Source organism: Ahaetulla prasina, chromosome 12 (genome assembly GCF_028640845.1).
Source record: "Ahaetulla prasina isolate Xishuangbanna chromosome 12, ASM2864084v1, whole genome shotgun sequence".
NCBI classification, from domain to species: domain Eukaryota; kingdom Metazoa; phylum Chordata; class Lepidosauria; order Squamata; family Colubridae; genus Ahaetulla; species Ahaetulla prasina.
Window position 1 is genome coordinate 22,903,432 of NC_080550.1, and position 17,956 is coordinate 22,921,387.

Sequence of the window (17,956 nt, forward strand, 5' to 3'; positions counted from 1 at the left end):
GTCTGTACTACTATTAATTTTCTCATCTTCCCATCACCCATCTCCTTCCACATATGACTGTATGACTGTGACTTTGTTGCTTGTATCCTTACGATTTATATTGATATTGTTTTCTGATTGCTTATTGTATCATATGACTGTCACTGGGTGTTGTGCCTTATGGTTCTTGATGAGTGTATTTGTCTTTTTATGTACAGAGAGCATATGCACCAAGACAAATTCCTTCTGTGTCCAATCACATTTGGCCAATAAAAAAAAAATTCTATTCAACAGACCTTGCTATTTCTTGGTGGTAATCATAGGTTTCATCTTCCTCTAACCACTCCATGGCTCCAGTAGTCGGATTGGCTCTTCCACAGAAAACCTTCATCACCGTCTCTCTTGTTTTGTTATTTGTGAGAAAAGTTCTGTTTAGTGCAACATCCTATCTTTGGATACATAAGCTAAAACCTGTAACAGAAAAGAAATTGCAGTTTAGGAAATGAACTGTGTACAACCGTAATGCCATTTTCGCGTCAAAACAAAGCCTTCTGGTCTTCTGGGATGAGATTCAATCTAAGAACTGAAAAGAATGGATCGGCAGCCACATTTATATGCATATAAGGTGGGGCTGCCTTTTACAAGTAGTCCTTGACTTATAAGTTTGTTTAGTGACCGATGGAAGTTAGAACAGCACTGGAAAAAGTGACATATGACCATTTTTCACACTTCCGATCATTGCAGCATCCCCATGGTCACGTGATCCAAAATGATGCATCTTAAACTGGGTCAACTCCATTGACTTTGCTTGTCAGCAGGTTGACCCCAGGGAACCCTGCAATTGTCATAACCATGAACCAGTTGCCAAGCATCCAAATCTTGGTCACGTGACCATGAGGATGCTGCTGCAATGGTCATAAGGTTGACCACAAATGGTCATGTCACTTTTTTCAGTGATATCGTAACTTCAAACGGTCACTAAATGAACTGTTATAAATCAAGGACAGCCTGCCTTTGTTTATTTAATATCGTATTCTCATTAAGTAGGGATGGAAAAGCTTACAACTATTGGTAGACCCACTATGTAAAAGAGGAGGAGAATTTTTTTTTTCCAGCTCCAGCTATGGTGTTTATGTTCATTGTTTATTTTAATGTTCATGTTTAATGTTAAATTTATTTGATATATGGGTCATTTTCCCCCCCTTTTCTGTACACACCAATCTTTTTTTTTCTTTTTTGTTGTTGTTGTTGTTGACCATGGGGATGCGGCAACGGTCATAAGTGCAAAAACGGTCATATGTCACTTTTGGTAGTGGTGGTGCGGGATCTTTTACTGAAATGAATTGTTGATAAAAGCATATGTGTGTGTGTGTGTATTTATATACATATGTGTATATATGTGTGTGTATATATGTGTGTGCCGCGTAATGGGATGAGCTCCCGCTACTTGTCCCAGCTTCTGCCAACCTAGCAGTTTCGAAAGCACGTAAAAAGTGCAAGTAGAAAAATAGGGACCACCTTTGGTAGGAAGGTAACAGTGTTCTTTGCGCCTTTGGCATTGAGTCATGCCGGTCACATGACCACGGAGACGTCTTTGGACAGCGCTGGCTCTTCGGCTTTGAAACGGAGATGAGCACCACCCCCTAGAGTCGGCAACGACTAGCACATATGTGCGAGGGGAACCTTTATTTTTACCTTTATATATGTATATATACATATACCATGTATATGTATGTGTGTTTGTGTGTGTGTATATGTGTGTGTGTGTGTGTGTGTGTGTGTGTGTGTGTGTGTGTGTGTGTGTGTGTGTATATATTTGCACCTCTATAACTGTCTGGTTCGGTTCTGCAACCCAACAACAAAAACACAGACGTCAGAGGATAATTAGAACTGCAGAAAAAATAATTGCTACCAACTTGCCTTCCATTGAGGACCTGTATACTGCACGAATCAAGAAGAGGGCCGTGAAAATATTTGCAGATCCTCGTGATCCTGGACATAAACTGTTTCAACTCCTACCCTCAAAACGACGCTATAGAGCACTGCACACCAGAACAACTAGACACAAGAACAGTTTTTCCCCGAAGGCCATCACTCTGCTAAACAAATAATTCCCTCAACACTGTCAGACTATTTACTGAATCTGCACTACTATTAATCGTTTCATAGTTCCCATCACCAATCTCTTTCCACTTATGACTGTATGACTATAACTTGTTGCTGGCAATCCTTATTATTTATATTGATATATCGATCATCAATTGTGTTGTAAATGTTGTACCTTGATGAACGTATCTTTTGTTTTATGTACACTGAGAGCATATGCACCAAGACAAATTCCTTGTGTGTCCAATCACACTTGGCCAATAAAATTCTATTCTATTCTATTCTATATGTAGGTCTTGGCATTTTTGGGTCTTTTCCCATGTAAGGTTGAGAGTATCTTGGTGACGTTTCGAAGAGGTCTTGCTCATCATCTTTAGGCTGGTGTCTTCGGCTTCGTGCTTCTCGAGCAACAACTCTCAACCTTACACGGGAAAAGACCTGAAAATGCCAAGATCTACATACCTATACCCGTGAAAACCTAAGAAAACACACACACACACACAAAGAAAAACTAAACTTTACAGATTCCGTAGTTTCATTTAATCTTGTCTGAGGGTGAGGAATTCTGCCCATGCTCATGAACCCTGCTTTCCTGGGTCAGGGAGCCTGATGAATGAACTCCACACATGCTCAGAGGCACGAGGGGAAGCAAAAATGGGGCAGGCCGCGTACCGAGCTTCCTTCTCATCCCCTGGTGAACCGAAATGCTTAACTGCCCTGCCCGGGGCGTGTGGGCGGGGGGGGAGAAGGGGGAGCAACATTTCCCACGGGAGACCCCCCCCACTCGTCCCACCCACGAGCTCAACCGCCTGCGCTTCAACTCACCGGGCGCCGCCATCTTCCCAGGATGCAACGCGCGGAGCTTCCTTCCTGGTTGGGAAACGAATCTCCTTGCCGAAGCTGGAGAGTTGTGGGACCAAAGAGTTACGGAACGACACCGTTCCAATCACACTTGCGGTTAGAGGTGGACCTCTGCCCAAGCGGGGCAAGAGGGGTGGAAATCGTGGCACAGTTGCCTTCCTGTTAACTGATGCTCTGGAAGGGAAGGAGATTGTCAGCATCCCTTCAAGTACAGAGATTTAGAAATTGGCTAAAGCCGGAGATAAAGTACAGGAACCCCAGTCTGGTGCAAAGAATTGGAAGGGACCTTGGAGGTCTTCTAGTCCAACCCCCCCTGCTCAGGCAGGAGCCCTATAGCAGGGGTCTCCAACCTTGGCAACTTTAAGACTTGTGGACTCCAAGTCTCAGAATTCCTCAGGCAGCTTTGCTGTAGTATCATGTCAGACAAATGGTTATCCAATCTCTTCTTAAAAACTTCCAGTGTTGGAGCATCTACAACTTCTGGAGGCAAGTCCTTCCTCTGATTAATTCCTCTACCTATCAGGAAATTTCTCCCTAGTTCTAGGTTGCTTCTCTCCTTGATTAGTTTCCATTAAGTAGCTTCTTGCCCTGCTTTAGGGTACTTTGGAGCAGGGGTCTCCAACCTTGGCAACTTGAAGACTTATGGACTCCAACTTGAAGTTAAAGTCTACAAGTCTTCAAGTTGCCAAAGTTCTCATCGCCTGGAATGCTTTTCAGCTTTTCCTTCTATTTTCAGCCCTGGGATTTTCTACTGATCTCCCTTTTTACTAACCAGGACTGACCCTGCTTGGCTTCCAAGGGCAGTCAAAGAGGGGCCAACAGGTTTTTATTTTTATTTTTTATTTATTTATTTTATTTATTTGTCACAACAGTATAAGCATAAGCATAAGCATAAGCAAGAAATAACTGTACGATATATAATCATATATATAAGCATATATAATAACGATATGAATTGTATACAGTCAAAGGGAACATTAGGACAGGAATGGTAGGCACGTTGGTGCTCTTATGCACGCCCCTTACAGACCTCTTAGGAATGGGGTGAGGTCAATAGTAGATAGTCTTTGGTTAAAACTTTGGGGATTTGGGGAAGAGACCACAAAGTCAGGTAGTTTTGTTTATTCTTAAGTAACTGATAAGGGTTGTTGTTGTTGTTGTTATTATTATTATTTTCTTGTTAGCTGTGTCGAAGTCCTTCAAGAAGGCAGGGCAAAGCCGCCCCGTTGAAATTAATAATAATATTTAAAACTATTGCTGCTCCCTGGAAGAACCGGACATCGTGCTAGGGAATCATTTAGACCTCAGCCCCCCCCTCCAGGAAACGGCGGATGGCGTCATCAAACGGGGCCGCGGAGCTCGACATCAAGCTGCGAATACGCGCCGAGGGACTGTCCGAGACTGGCAGGCAGGCGAGGCGACAGAAGTTCCCATAGTCCCTTGCGCGCCAGAGCGGCCTGGTCCGGTTGCCATGGAGACAGCCGCCGTGCTGCGCGTGAAGAGAAAGCGCGGAGGGTCTTTGCCGGCCGAAGCGCTAGTCCTTGCCTGCAAGCGCTTCCGTACTGAGGCTGGGGCTGCCGCCGAGGCCTCCTCCTCGCCCGGAGAGGGCGAGGTGGAGAAGACTCTCTTCAAGTTGGTAGCCACCGTAAACTCGGAGGTGAGGCTTCGCGTGTTTTGGCTGGGATCGTTAGCCAGGAGATTAAAAGTCATTTAATTATCTGACTAGGTGGCTCAGTGGCTAAAACACTGAGCTTGTCAATCAGAAACGTCGGCGGTTCGAATCCCTAGTACAGGTCTCCTGCGTGAGCAGGGGTGGACTAGATGACCTCCAAGGTCCCTTCCAACTCTGTTACTGTTAAATCTTTAGTTAATATGCAATGGGTTTAAAAGCGGGGCTGGCTGGGGGATTCTGGGAGTTGAAGTCCATACATCTTCAAAGGGCGAAGATTGAAGTAACGCTGATCTAAACAACAGGTAGTCCTCAGTTTACAACAGTTCCGTTTAGTGACCATTCGAAGTTCCAACGGCACTGGAAAAAAGTGACTTATTATGACCGTTTTTTTCACATTTACGACCGTTGCAGCATTCCCCATGGTCACGTGATCAAAATTCTCATATTTATGACGGTTGCAGCATCCCGGGGGTCATTTGATCCCCTTTTGTGTCCTTCTGACAAACAAAGTCAAGAGGGGAAGCCAGATTCCCTGCCTCCTGCCCTATTTGGGGGGAAGGTCATTAGAATATCTCGGACTGCATTTGAACATCCTACTTTGTTTTAGGGCAGAAAGTAGGTTTGGTGTACCAAATATAGAATAGAATAGAATATAGAATAGAATATAGAATAGAAAAGAATAGAAAAGAATAGAGTAGAAAAGAATAGAAAATAGAATTGAATTGAATTGAATTGAATTGAATTGAATTGAATTGAATTTTTATTGGCCAAGTGTGATTCGACACACAAGGAATTTGTCTTGGAGCATATGCTGTCAGTGCACATAAAAAGACAAGATACACTCATCAAGAATTACGAGGCAGAAGACCCAGTGACAGTCATATGGTACAATAAGCCATCAGGAAACAAACAATATCAATATAAATCGTAAGGATACAAGCAACAAAGTTACAGTCATTCAGTCATAAGTGGAAAGAGATTGGTGATGGGAACAATGAGAAGATTAATAGTAGTGCAGATTTAGTAACAGTTTGACAGTGTTGAGGGAATTATTTGTTTAGCAGAGTGATGGCCTTCGGGAAGAAACTGTTCTTGTGTCTAGTTGTTCTGTGAGCAGTGCTCTATAGCATCATTTTGAGGGCAGGAGTTGAAACAGTTTATTTATATTGTAGATTAGAACATTCAGATCCAGAATGTTCTCAGCAACCTGTAAGGATCTTGCCCCGGGACACCTGCCCCGTTCCAAATACACTTATTTTGCACATCCCGGAATTATGTGTCAAGATTTAATATAGTTTTTTATTTTGAATAGATGTCTTTTTCTATTGGAAAACCCTAAAGGGGAGAAAGAGGAGAGATAATGCTGAGTGGGGGAATTCTGTGAGTTGATGTCCATGCACCTATAGGTTGCTAAGGTTGAGAAATGCTGCTATAATCCTAGGTGCTAACTGAATTTATTTAAAATGTCTTTCAGGCCGAACCTGTTGACAAATACATACAAGAAGCTTTTACCCAACAGAAAAGAGGCCAGATCCTGCGACCTGCTCGAGGGAGCGCTCAAAGAATAATTCAGGATCTTCGTTCTTCAAAGCAAGCCAAAAGGCAGGAAAGCCGCTACCGCCTGATCACTAGCCTCCGCCCAAATATCAGCGATGGAGAAAATGCTGCTCTCGGAGAAAATGAGAAAGAATCTGATGAAAAGAAACAGTCTTCCATCTCTGAGAAAGACAAAAATGACAGCACCTCAGGCTGCTGTAGAGACTTTCAGTTCTTTGATATTATACAGGAGGAGGACGTGGAAAATGATACACCTCCTTCTCATTTACAGGTTAGTACTAAGTCACGGATCATCAAAAACCCTATTAAAATAGGATAAGAGCCACTGATGCAAACAGAGTGACACAACCCCAACTATAATGAATCTTAGACAGTGATGAAATCCGAACTGGTTTGCTACCAAACCAGACCGCCAAACATGCACTGCATGCACATGCTCAGTGCGCACCAAAAAGAGGCTTGGGAAGGTAAGTAGAACAGGTGGGGGGGGGATCAGTTGTGCAGCATAGATTAGCTTTGCTAGAAAGCTAATGTCGGAAATACCGGTTTGGAGGAACCAGTAGCTTTTTAAATTACCGGTTTGCCCAAACCGGTAGTTTTTATCGCTACCGGTTTGCACGAACCGGAGCAAACCAGTAGCATTTCACCCCTGATCTTAGGTTTAGAATAATGTTTTTCACCAGGGCCTCTTACTCCTGTACAGTCTATCTCATAATCTTAGATTGTTTTTGGAGTTGTTTGTGAGTCCTACTGTAAATGCATTGGACATTATGTGGTCACACCTGTTTTTATAGCAGGATTCGGATTCTGGAATATTTACTGTAAGAATTGAAGCCAATTTCCTCATTACGGTGGAAGACAGGCTCAAAACATTCTTCAAACACACTTTTTAATGGTTTTCATTGCATCAACATTTTAATTGTATTTTGAAGAAGACATTTTTAAAAAACATTAAAAAATAATTTAAACTGAAACGGAGAATAATTGCAGAAATTTAAAGTATAATATAAAATATTTTAGTAGCAGTTGAGGGGAAGAAAGGGAAGAAAAAAGGGATATTTGATTACTTTTTTGTCTTTTATTTTTATCACCAAATCAAATCTCATTATTTTTTTATTTCAACCCTAACCTCTATGTAAAACCTTTGTGATAGCAATAGTATTAATTATAGATAACAAAATCGTGTTAGGAAGTCCATTGTTTTTTATATATGCATGTATGTATTCCTTCCTTTTTCTTTCTGTTTCTTTATGGGTTTTTTTATTCCATTAGTCAAAAATGTATTAATGTATTAATAATATTTTAAGTGTTACTTTAATTACATTCTATTTCAACTGCATTTAATAAGCTTTCCTGAGCTGTTAAGGGAGTGGATACTATACAAATATTATCAATGAATATGATTTGTTTGGCTTGGGCTCCATTGTGAATCCAGCTATTACAAAAGTCACAGATAAAATTTCCCGTAACTGATCGGTGAAAGAAGTTTCCATAGGTTGTCCACATTTCCAGTCACAACAAGGTCAGATTTTATGGTTTAAAAGCAAGTTCTAAAAATAGCCAGATTAACCCAGAACAAAGTGCAGTGTGTGAACCAGGGATTGATTGTGTTGCAATAGTCAACTGCCCTTTGAGTTCAAATAGCCCTGGGCTAAAATACTTCTTGACATTATGCCATGTTTATGATGTGCAGCATCCTCCAGCCACAACAGCCTCTTCAGCAACTTGGAAAGCAAGCAAGGGACAGTTCCACGTTATCTAGATCAAGAGTCCCCAACCTTGGCAACTTTAAGACTTGTGGACTTCAACTCCCAGAATTCCTCAGCCAGCTTTGCTGGGAGTTGAAGTCCACAAGTCTTAAAAGTTGCCAAGGTTGGAGACCCCTGATGTAGAGAGCATCAACACAGGGAAAACCTGGCTAAAATTCTGCAGTGTCTGTGGACTCGTTTCTGTTCATGCAATGACTTCAAGGAGAAAGAAGCTGTTATAATTGTGACATTAATTTAGATGTTGTCCACGAACCCTGGTATTTAAACTTTCTAAACCATCGGGTTGGATCCCAATATGCCTGGTAATTTGGACAAGAGATGGCAACTTTTCATTGATCAGTTACTTAAAATATTATCTCTGTGTTCCGTTTTTTAAAAGGACATTTTACTGAGCTTCTGGTATTATTAAAATATCAAATACTGTAGTTCGTGGACACCTGATTGTTGGTCCTTACAATTATGTAATTCTAGCCTTACATGTAACTAAATAATAACAGTCATAAAGAGTGAAGAAATTTTTCTAAAAAAGGCTCCTTCTTGGCAAGTTCATGTTTGGAGATGACAAAAATATAATAAATATGAGATCAAAAGATCATGTAATACAAGGATTGCAGCTTTTGGTACCACAGGTTCCTCCCCTCCCCTCCCCCTTCTTATGAATTGCAAACTGTACCTATATTGGCATTAAATCTCACATTAAAAATGAAGCATTATATTCTCTTGGGTCCTTTTATCAAAATTGGCTTCACTTAACACAAAATGGTAACAAATGAATTAGTTCTTGAGAACTCAGGAGAACATTGAACTTTGTAACTTTTTGTTAAGAGATTCAATGACAAGAAAGAAACTTGCCCAGTTAAACAGCGTTGCATTAAATATTTGTTCATGAGTAGGGGGAAAAAACAAATAGTTTATTTTTAATGTTGCCTTTTGTCCAACTTAGTTTTAAGTCAAGAAATATAGTGTACTTTAAAGCAGGGGTCTCCAACCTTGGCAACTTTAAGACTTGTGGACTTTAACTCCCAGAGTTGAAATCCACAAGTCTTAAAATTGCCAAGGTTGGAGACCCCTGCTTTAAATATTAAATATTTAAACACTCTTTGATGCAATTGTGTGAAAAGGCTAATTTGGAGGAAAGGATTTAATAATTTGGAAACCTTGTATTAACAGAGTTGAGGTTGTATATATCAGGGGTCTCCAACCTTGGTCCCTTTAAGACTGTGGACTTCAACTCCCAGAGTTCCTCTGGGAGCAAGGGACCAAGGTTGGAGACCCCTGGTATATATGATTCCATATATAGTGTGTGTATATGAGGGAGAGAGGGGGAGTTAGCAGGCTGAGATATTGGATAAGGTATGCATGCCATTGTGAGTTAACCAAAAATAAAGGCAAGGTAACATTCTAATAATAAGTTCTCATTTTTTTAAAAAAAATGTTCTCTATTGGCTAAAAAAATATGTAAATCTTAACAGAAATCACATCCAGATGTGATTCTTTGCAATGCCGTAGAGATGATTCGTGAGCGTTTAACAGTATCTGACAACAGTAAAGAAGCAGAGGATTGCTTAAATAAAGAAGAATACGTCTATGATATCTACTGTACGGAAACAGCTGCATCGGGGTGGATTGAGAACATTCTCTCTGTACAACCTTACACCCAAGAGTTTGACTTGGTAAGTAAATCAAAAATAGCATCTTCTAAAGGGATATAAAACAGAGCGAGGCTTGTTTCTTTTCCTCCTTGTAAAATGTGCCATATTTCATAACTTAGAAGTGATTCAACCTATAAAATACAAGTGGTTCCTGCATATCATTGCCTTTCAAGCTTAAATTGCATGTTTTTCCCACTCTTGAGCGTCTACCGTCAAGGTTACCGATGCTAATTGCTTTCCCCTCATATATCCTATTTTGCATTCGGTCAGGCTGATCCAGGTTAGGTGCTTGTAGTGCGTTTTTTTTCTCAGTGACAATAGAATTGTGTGTTGACATGCAGATGGATGAAGAACATTTCACCGAAGAAATCTATGAAGATGAAGATGATGAGAATAATGAGAACAACTGGCGTAATGACTATCCAGATGAAGATGAATTTCTTGATGAAGGTGAAGGTGGCATTTGTTGATAATCGTATTTGTACGCAGGTAGTCCTTGACCTAGAACCATTTGTTTAGTGACAATTTGAAGTTACAACTGCATTGAAACAAATGATTTAAACCAGTCCTCACTCTAAAAATTACTGTTATCATCTCGAGTCATGTTATCAAAATTTGTGTGCTTGCCAACCAACAAAGGTGGCAGCATCCTCATCATGTGATCTCCAGCTTCCGGCAAAGAAATTTGAATGAGGGAAGCTCCTTCGTAACATGCCAGAAATAGTAATGTATGGCCCAGTTTTATCTCAGTGGTGTTTTACCTAGGGAATAATCAGTAGGAAAAACTTTAATCATCATCATCATCCTCTTTAACAATAATCCCTTGTGGGTTGGAGTCTGGGCAGCCGAATGGAGCTGAGTGTTTACTGGCCAAATGCCCTTCCTGTTGCCAATGCCGAGTTTCTTTCAGCAGATATATTCTCAGTGTGCCGAGAGAGAGAAATATCTGCCTCTACCTAGGATTGAACTCACAGCCTCCTGATTGTGAGGCAAGAGCTCCACCTCTAGGCCACTGCATCACTCAAAAGTAGGAAAAACTTGAATCGATCCAATAAAATCTTTTAAGGGCCCAGGGTTTTTGTCCTTTCCCAGTTTTAATTTCTGCCATCAGTCATTCTACGGGAAGGTTAAAAAAAGATCCTTAAAATAAATGAAACAGTAATAAACTTAATCTTTAAGTTGTTTTGAAGCAAGTAGAAGAAAGGATTTGAGATACCACGTTAAAGAGATATCAGTAAATAACCAGGAAAAAAAAGACCTCCAAAATCATTCCAGCATCCGGCATCAGTTTGTTTTTGTGTTTTCTTCCAGAATCAGAAAAAAACAGTGGGGACACCAGTGATGAAGATTGTGGATATATCAGGCGATCATGGGAGAAGTATGAATCTGAAGTCCTGCAGGAGTTTGAGTATGATGGAGTCAAGGAACTGGACTCCGAGTAGCTTGCAGGATCTTTCATATTCATGAGACCTCCCGTGTATGATGTGGCCTTAGCAAATCGTGGCACCACACAACCCTCCCTTGTCATGCTGTTTTGGCCAGAGCATCTTCAAATCGAGAGAAGCAGATTGCCTTAGTGTACAGCGTCTTCTAAAAATGAAGTGATCCAAGTGACGTTTGCCATTTTTTGATCTCAACCATGGCATTTGTGCAAGAAAAGCCTGAAATTGACAGATAGATGAGGCCATTTTGGGATGCCTAAATAGATCACCTTTACTACAAGATTGGAAATGTTGTAGTTATCTTATTGAAGTAAACAGTTGGTTCTTTTGCAAGTATTGTTGGATCACTACCTGTAGATAGATCAGTACTTAAAAAGGATTGTTCAGATTGGAAATCTCTGCACCCTAATATTCCCAGTTGTTGCATATATATAGTTGATAAACTTTACATAATAAAAACAGTAATTTATCCCTTTTTATTGTTGTATACCTTCATTAAGATATCAGCCTTGACACTTCCCTTTAGGAGTTAGTGATATATGACAATTCCTGTTTCTCTTTGCATCCTTTACAAATGTAGTAGTTAAAATATATAGAATTTGAAGTTTGCCTGACCTTGTTTTCCCTGTAGAAGTTCTGTGAAGGAAAATATTCTTTTTCTAGCCATTATTATTTAGCTGATGCTTTCTTGTATTCCTTAGGTGTTAATTGCGGTGTTCCATCATTGGAGGTTTTCAAGAAGAGACTAGACAAACATTTGTTTGGAATGGTATAGTGTTTCTTGCTTGAGCAGGGGGTTGGACTAGAAGACCTCCAAGATCCCCTCCAACCCTATTATTCTATGTTCAATGAGTTTATCAAATTAGCCAATTTGTTCTGAGTGAAGTGCTTACAATTCATAGATAAACATCTCTAGTCCATCCCCTTATACTAATCCTATATGGGGGGAAAATGGAAAAATATAGCTTTTGCTCCATTATATAGAAAGAGACAATGCCAACAAAAAAGTACCTTCAATTACATAAGAATTTTTTTAATATAAACTATCAAGCATAGTATATTGATTATTTCCATCCCTTTGTTATGCAAAACCTAATTGTGGGAACTTTGGTATTCTCCAAGCTTGGTTGCTTTCTTGCAGACCTTTCATCACCCAACTAGGTAACATCATCAATGCTAATAGGAAGTGGGATTTGCTCTCATTGCCCTGTCAATGTTGATGGGCATGGTCTTGATAGTTCCTTCATTGGATTATTGTTTACCTAATTCTAGGGTACCTAAGGGCCTTACCCCATTCCCCTGCAGCACCCCTACGCTCCTTACTCTTGCCACTTCTCATTTAACCCCTGTCTTGGAATCACAACTGGGACTGTTGAAGATTGTTTTCGCTACGCTATGCAATCACATGACCTTGTAACCCAAAAACTAGCTATCACTATCATCTTCGCTTCAACAGTTTAACTGGCATTTTGGCAGAAGCAAACCAGAGAAGCTGATCTGTGCCAGCCCCTAGATGGAAACTGATGGCTTTAGCATTACAGAATTATGGGTTCAAACTCTACAATATCTCTAATAGAATGGTACTTGGACTCTTTGCAATTATTGACTACAGGTAAAACAGTAGAGATGCTCTACTCTTTCAATTTGAGTTTGCCTTGGGTGACCTGGATACATCTGTGCAATTTTCTTACAAGACTGCTTAAATGGAGTGTCTAGCTTAGCTTCCAAATAAGGTCAGAGTCTCACACATTAATGAAATACAAGTTTTCCTTCACAAGCTGATTCATGTTCTCATTTTTTTTTTATTTCCACATGGTGGAATTTTAATTTCCCTCCTTTAAAGTTCTTGTACATACAGGAACTACAAAATTTGCTGTTGTGACAACTAACTGATCTGGTCAGGAGATAAACAGTTCAGTCCTTCTATAAAACAAAATACTTTTTAACAGCAGAATGGAGTATAAAAACAATCCAGGGTATAGTTTAAAATTTTAATGCCATCCTGTTAAACTAAATAAAAACATTTATTGGCCACATTTCTATTGCACTATGAGACTGAAACCTAATTAAAAAGCACCAAGATAAATGGATGTAGCACATTTTCAAGACATTTTTGATCTAATGCAGTGGATTCAAATCATTTGGTTTTCATAAAGACTGAGAAACAAAGCTTCAAACTGTTGCTTTCTGGGTTCTTCACCAATACAATAAATAGGACACCTCTTTCTAGACAGACAGAATTGATTATAACTGGATTCAAATCTGAAAGCAAATCCAATTTTTGTTTGATTTTAAAAAAAAGAATAATTTCGTGTATAGATCTGTATTTTTTTAACTACCTTCCATTTATAACATGGATTCAAGAACACAGTACCAATGATTTTGACAATTAAGCTCTGGAAATTTACACATGCACATAGACTAGGTAATTAAAAGTGAGCAAAACTCACAACTGATAAAGGAGCATCTTCTCAGATGTAATCTATTGTGAGAGTACTTACATTTTTATTCTTTAGCACCCATCAGTTTTACCAAATTGCATACAAAGGAGAAAGAGACGGGCATATCTAACATTTTGCCTCTTTGCAAGGTCTGTGCCTCTAGAAACAACCAAGAGCCACAGAAAGACACAACATGACACACTTCTGAAGAGATAGTTTGCTTGGGAGGTGAACAAGATGCGCGTTCAGAATTGAGGGTGCTTTTCCTTAATGAGGCCCAAGCAACCTTTTCTAATAAAAAAAAAAATCATCGCTATTGATTTGCAACTGATAATGGTGGAAACGTGGTCCCAGAGTGAGGAGATATAAATGGACAATCAAGACAACTGATAAAGTCAAGTGGACTGCTGGACTACATTGGGCTGAATCCCTGTTCTCTTGTTTATACTAAAAAAGCATAAACAAGATAACTGCATTTTCCCCAAAAAATAGCTTCACAGTTTCTTCCTATATCATTTACACAAACTTTTTTTCTACTTGCATTAAAGAAAGTGCCTTTCAAATGTGCATTTTTAACCCTATGAACTCAGTAATAACGTTTTGATAGATCCTCAGGCCAAGTCCAACTATTACACTAAAAACGGTTCTGTATAAAAATCCTTAAAATATCAGAGAGCTGAAGCAGCGTGAATTTGACGTGTCCAATGCCCAATGTTGACAGAGAACCAAATGAACAATTGTGGTGCTTATTATGCTCAACTGGTTAAAAATGTTGGCTTTGAAGCCCTGGACTTAGTACCCTACTGTGTTGAATTGACTCCAATTTGATCTACTCAAAATACACTTCCATCTAAACCTCTACTTTGATCAAAGCAATTGAAGCTGAGAAGAGATCACCAACGGTTTCTGAACGTCTTGAGGCTATGTACGTGGATGAAGGATGGAGATAAACTACTTCTAAAGATCAGAAGGCAGATAACCTCCTTAGCATATTCAATCACTTGAGTGGAATAGCTGATCACAATCATTAGTGCAGGAATAAACAACCGATTGCTTGGTAGACCTGACAAAGCTTTTCAATTCTAGTAAGTTGGACAAGATTGTTTTTTTTAATTGTCTAATGTCCATATAGTCTCATCTTCGGGCACTTTCATTAAAGACCTTTGATTTTGCTGCTTTAAAAACATCGGATTAAAAACCGTGGTGAATTTATGCCTGAGAATCCTGGTGAGCGTTCTCGTTTTTACAAAACTTAACAAGCAAAAAAGGCAACCAAATTAAGTCAACCGGATAGAGTCTCCAAATCCAGAGAGAAGATCCGGACTTCACTGGCATGTCCAGACTTTCATCCAAGCAGCTGGTTGATCTACTTCCTTTTTTCCAGGTTTAATTAGATTTGCTTTCTTCTTTTTCTTCAACAGCATCCATTTCTGTCAGAACACAGTAACAAAGCAACTGCGTGGACTGAGTGACGGCACCTGGAGAAGGAGAAGATTTGAGACTGAACCATGTAATTATGGACGATTACTTCAAAATCGAGTTGATCGCTAAACCAAGATTGATCTAGAACAGTGGTTCTCAACCTTTATAGTGCTGCGACCCCTTTAATACAATTCCCCATGATGTGGCGACCCCAACCGTAAAATTAGCCTCAGCAGCCGCAGAAGGGGAAAAAGAGCAGCAAACTGTTTTTTTGAATTTATCGCGCCTGAAGCCGTATTGGCTAGCGATCTGAACTGCCTGCGATTGCCTTGAGGACAGAGGCATTAAAGCGGAGACTCCTCCCCTATTAAGTTTATCGTGCCTGAAGCCAGATTAGGCTAGCGATTGGGAGTGATTGCTTGTGGAGTCAACCATTGGAGCGCGATTCTTCGACTCGCAAGTATACTTCCCATATTTCCGATGGTCTTAGGCGACCCCTGGCAAATCGTCATTCGACCCCCAACGGGGTCGCGACCCACAGGTTGAGAACCGCTGATCTAGAACATCTTAGAACAGAGGATGCTTCTGTTTTTATGCATCTACTGCAAATCCAATCACCCTGTTTAATTTTTCCATAAGTTGTGGATGCTGTAATGTTTCCTTTAGTAACAATGCCTGCTTATCTGTCGAGCAGATGTTACAATAGTCAAACATTAACTGCTTGCAAAAAGGGCAGGATTTCTCTGTAATCTACCACCAGCGCAAATTCCCCTGAGATTAACATTATTCCTTCCTCTGCTGGCGCTAAATTTAATGGTGAACATGATGTTCCCATCTACACAAAAATCTATGGACCCAACCATACTGTTTCTTCCTTTCTTCTCTTTGTCAAAAATGCAGGGGAAGTCTGCTGAAAGTCAAGATCTAATCTTCCAATTTAGCATTTCCAGGACAATTTAAATGTAGAGCATCCCATCTTAGCCAGATTAAAATTTGGGAAACTGCCAGTTACTCTGGAAGGAGGGGTCAAGCCAAGAACTAGCTTAGAATTCTTACGCAGTTGCAAGTGTAATAAGCTTGACCTCCCCGCAAGTTCCAGGAAGGCATCTGGTCATTTCCAGGGCTAGGCAAGCAGCTTGGGAAGATTCTTGTAACAGAGGTAGAAAGTAATAAAGCTGCTTACATTAGCTGTTCACAACTGGCTCTGCCTGCACCTGACATAAATGGCAAATTTAAGCTGAAGACGTTTACGAATAAGTGTAAATAAGTGTAAAGTGTAAACCCAACCCATATCTACTCTTCTCCAGAGTTTTTCTATTTTTATAGTTGCCTGGAAGCTAGGAAGAAGCTAAAATACCTGTTCTGTCCCCCCTCGCCTCTGTCCGAGCGATGGCTTAATTAGCCGGCACTATCAGCTCTGGCAGCAAACTAGCGAGCGTCTGCCAAGTGACTCTGTTATCTCCCTTGATGCCGATGAGTCACCCAGGAACAAACAGTACTTCAGCTCTAGTTAAGCAGTTGATTTGCCTGCTACGAAGAGGCATAGCAGCCCTCGCTGGTTTTATATCCTGTGAGGTGTGGCCCCATGACTCAGCACTTCCTAGGCCTGCCCCACCCCTGCTTCTGTTGTTCCCGCCTCTCCTGCCTACGAAACCTAGGGTCCAGCCAGGCCTGATTGCCATTAGCCGGGTCTGGAGGCGTGGCCTGGGGGGATGGAGGCCCCGTTATCTCTTCCATTTGGCCTGTTTCTGGCTCCTGGAGCTGAGCCAGGGAAGCCGGTGCTCCCGAGGTAAGTCCTGATGGCCCTTCCCCCTCACTTTCCAAGTCACTTTCTGGCAGGGGACCCGGCTCGGGGGGCGCAGACACAACAATACCCTTGTTCACATTTACTGAAACAAGAGTGAACACCTGTAAGGCATGGGATGGGATGGAAAGGATGGCATGTGGAATATCCCATCGTTCAGTGCAGTTCACTAAGACCTTCATAAAAGATCATCAACAAGGGGTTGGAGTAGAAGACCGCCAAGGTCCCTTCCAGCCAATTATTCTATGCTCTATGAAACTGATCCTTACCTAAGACTTTGCTGACCAAAGGTGGCCTTTTGGATACAGGCAAGTAGACCCCCATGAAGTAGACTGGAATTCCAGAGAGTGCAATTCCAATGCCAATCAGAGAATTAACGGTGTCACTGTAGAGTGGCACAACCACTAAAAAAATCGAGCACATACAGAAGATGATTGGGAAAAACAGGCTCAGCTGGAAAACAGAAAATACAGCACTGAATAAGGAGGAGGAGGAGGAGGCAGAGTGAGAAGTCAAGTTCCAATTTACAATTTTTTCCCATACTCATTAGAGATAGTCTTCGGCATACAACAGTTCATGTAGCAACCACGTGAAGTTAGAATGGCAGTGAAAAAAGTAACTTACAACTGGCCCTTGCACCTACAACCATCGCAGCCTCACCATGGCCGTGCGATCAAACATTTATAAAGGCTGCATGTGATTGCCATTTGCAAACTTCCCAGCCAGCTTCCACAAGAAAGCCAAGAGGGCAGGGGCAGGGGCAGGAGTGAGCTGCTGGGGGTTCGCATGGGTTCGGGAGAACCTCTAGCTAAGATTCTGTGCAGTTCGGAGAACCTCCAAATCCAACTCCTGGTTGGCCCATCCCACCCTTCCCCACTCCTAGGAGTCCCCACGCGGCCCATTTTGGATGCAGGTAAGTGCAGGGCATATGCAGAGGCTCGGGGAGGGTGAAAAACAGGCCTACCAGAAGTTCAGGAAGGCTGGAAACGGGCCCGTTTCCGGCCTCCAGAGAGCCTCCAGAGCCTGGGGAGGCCGCTTTCACCCTCCTGGAGGCTCAAGAAACGCCTCTGGAGCCTGGGGAGGGCAAAAATGCCCCTCTACCTACTAGAACACACCCACCATGGCCACACCCACCCAGCAACTGGGCAGAGAACCCCTTTGTAAAAATTTTGAAGCCCACCCCTGGGCAGGTGTGTCAAAATCAAGGCCCGGGGGCTGGATCTGGCCCACAGGGCCATGCTGGAAACAGCA

General features: G+C 41.3%; 3 protein-coding genes across 6 annotated transcripts in view; 1 reads left to right on the top strand and 2 right to left on the bottom strand.

Annotated features, from left to right (window-relative positions):
- PRMT7 (protein arginine methyltransferase 7) overlaps positions 1-3,020 on the bottom strand; it is a 43,152-nt gene extending 40,132 nt beyond the window's left edge. The window contains exons 1-2 of one of the 2 annotated variants that reach the window (XM_058155573.1): positions 2,911-3,020; positions 276-450 (exon numbers count right to left, since the gene is read on the bottom strand). In XM_058155573.1, coding sequence (XP_058011556.1) covers positions 276-370 — 95 coding nt within the window. In that variant the 5' untranslated portion in view covers positions 371-450; positions 2,911-3,020. Of the gene's footprint in view, positions 1-275; positions 451-2,910 lie in introns of those variants that run through there. The other variant, XM_058155572.1, reaches the window with a different exon arrangement.
- A 1,272-nt stretch (positions 3,021-4,292) lies between these two features.
- SLC7A6OS (solute carrier family 7 member 6 opposite strand) lies at positions 4,293-11,514 on the top strand. Its single transcript, XM_058155580.1, has 5 exons — positions 4,293-4,603; positions 6,093-6,446; positions 9,417-9,617; positions 9,938-10,046; positions 10,908-11,514. Exons 1-5 carry the CDS (start codon positions 4,418-4,420, stop codon positions 11,036-11,038), a joined length of 981 nt encoding a protein of 326 aa, XP_058011563.1. The 5' UTR covers positions 4,293-4,417; the 3' UTR covers positions 11,039-11,514.
- Positions 11,515-12,820: 1,306 nt separating this feature from the next.
- SLC7A6 (solute carrier family 7 member 6) overlaps positions 12,821-17,956 on the bottom strand; it is a 44,712-nt gene continuing 39,576 nt past the window's right edge. For 2 of the 3 annotated variants that reach the window (XM_058155577.1, XM_058155578.1), the window contains exons 9-10: positions 16,975-17,158; positions 12,821-14,957 (exon numbers count right to left, since the gene is read on the bottom strand). In XM_058155577.1, the coding sequence (XP_058011560.1) occupies positions 14,866-14,957; positions 16,975-17,158 (276 nt within the window). In that variant the 3' untranslated portion in view covers positions 12,821-14,865. The remainder of the gene's footprint in view (positions 14,958-16,974; positions 17,159-17,956) is intronic. The other variant, XM_058155579.1, reaches the window with a different exon arrangement.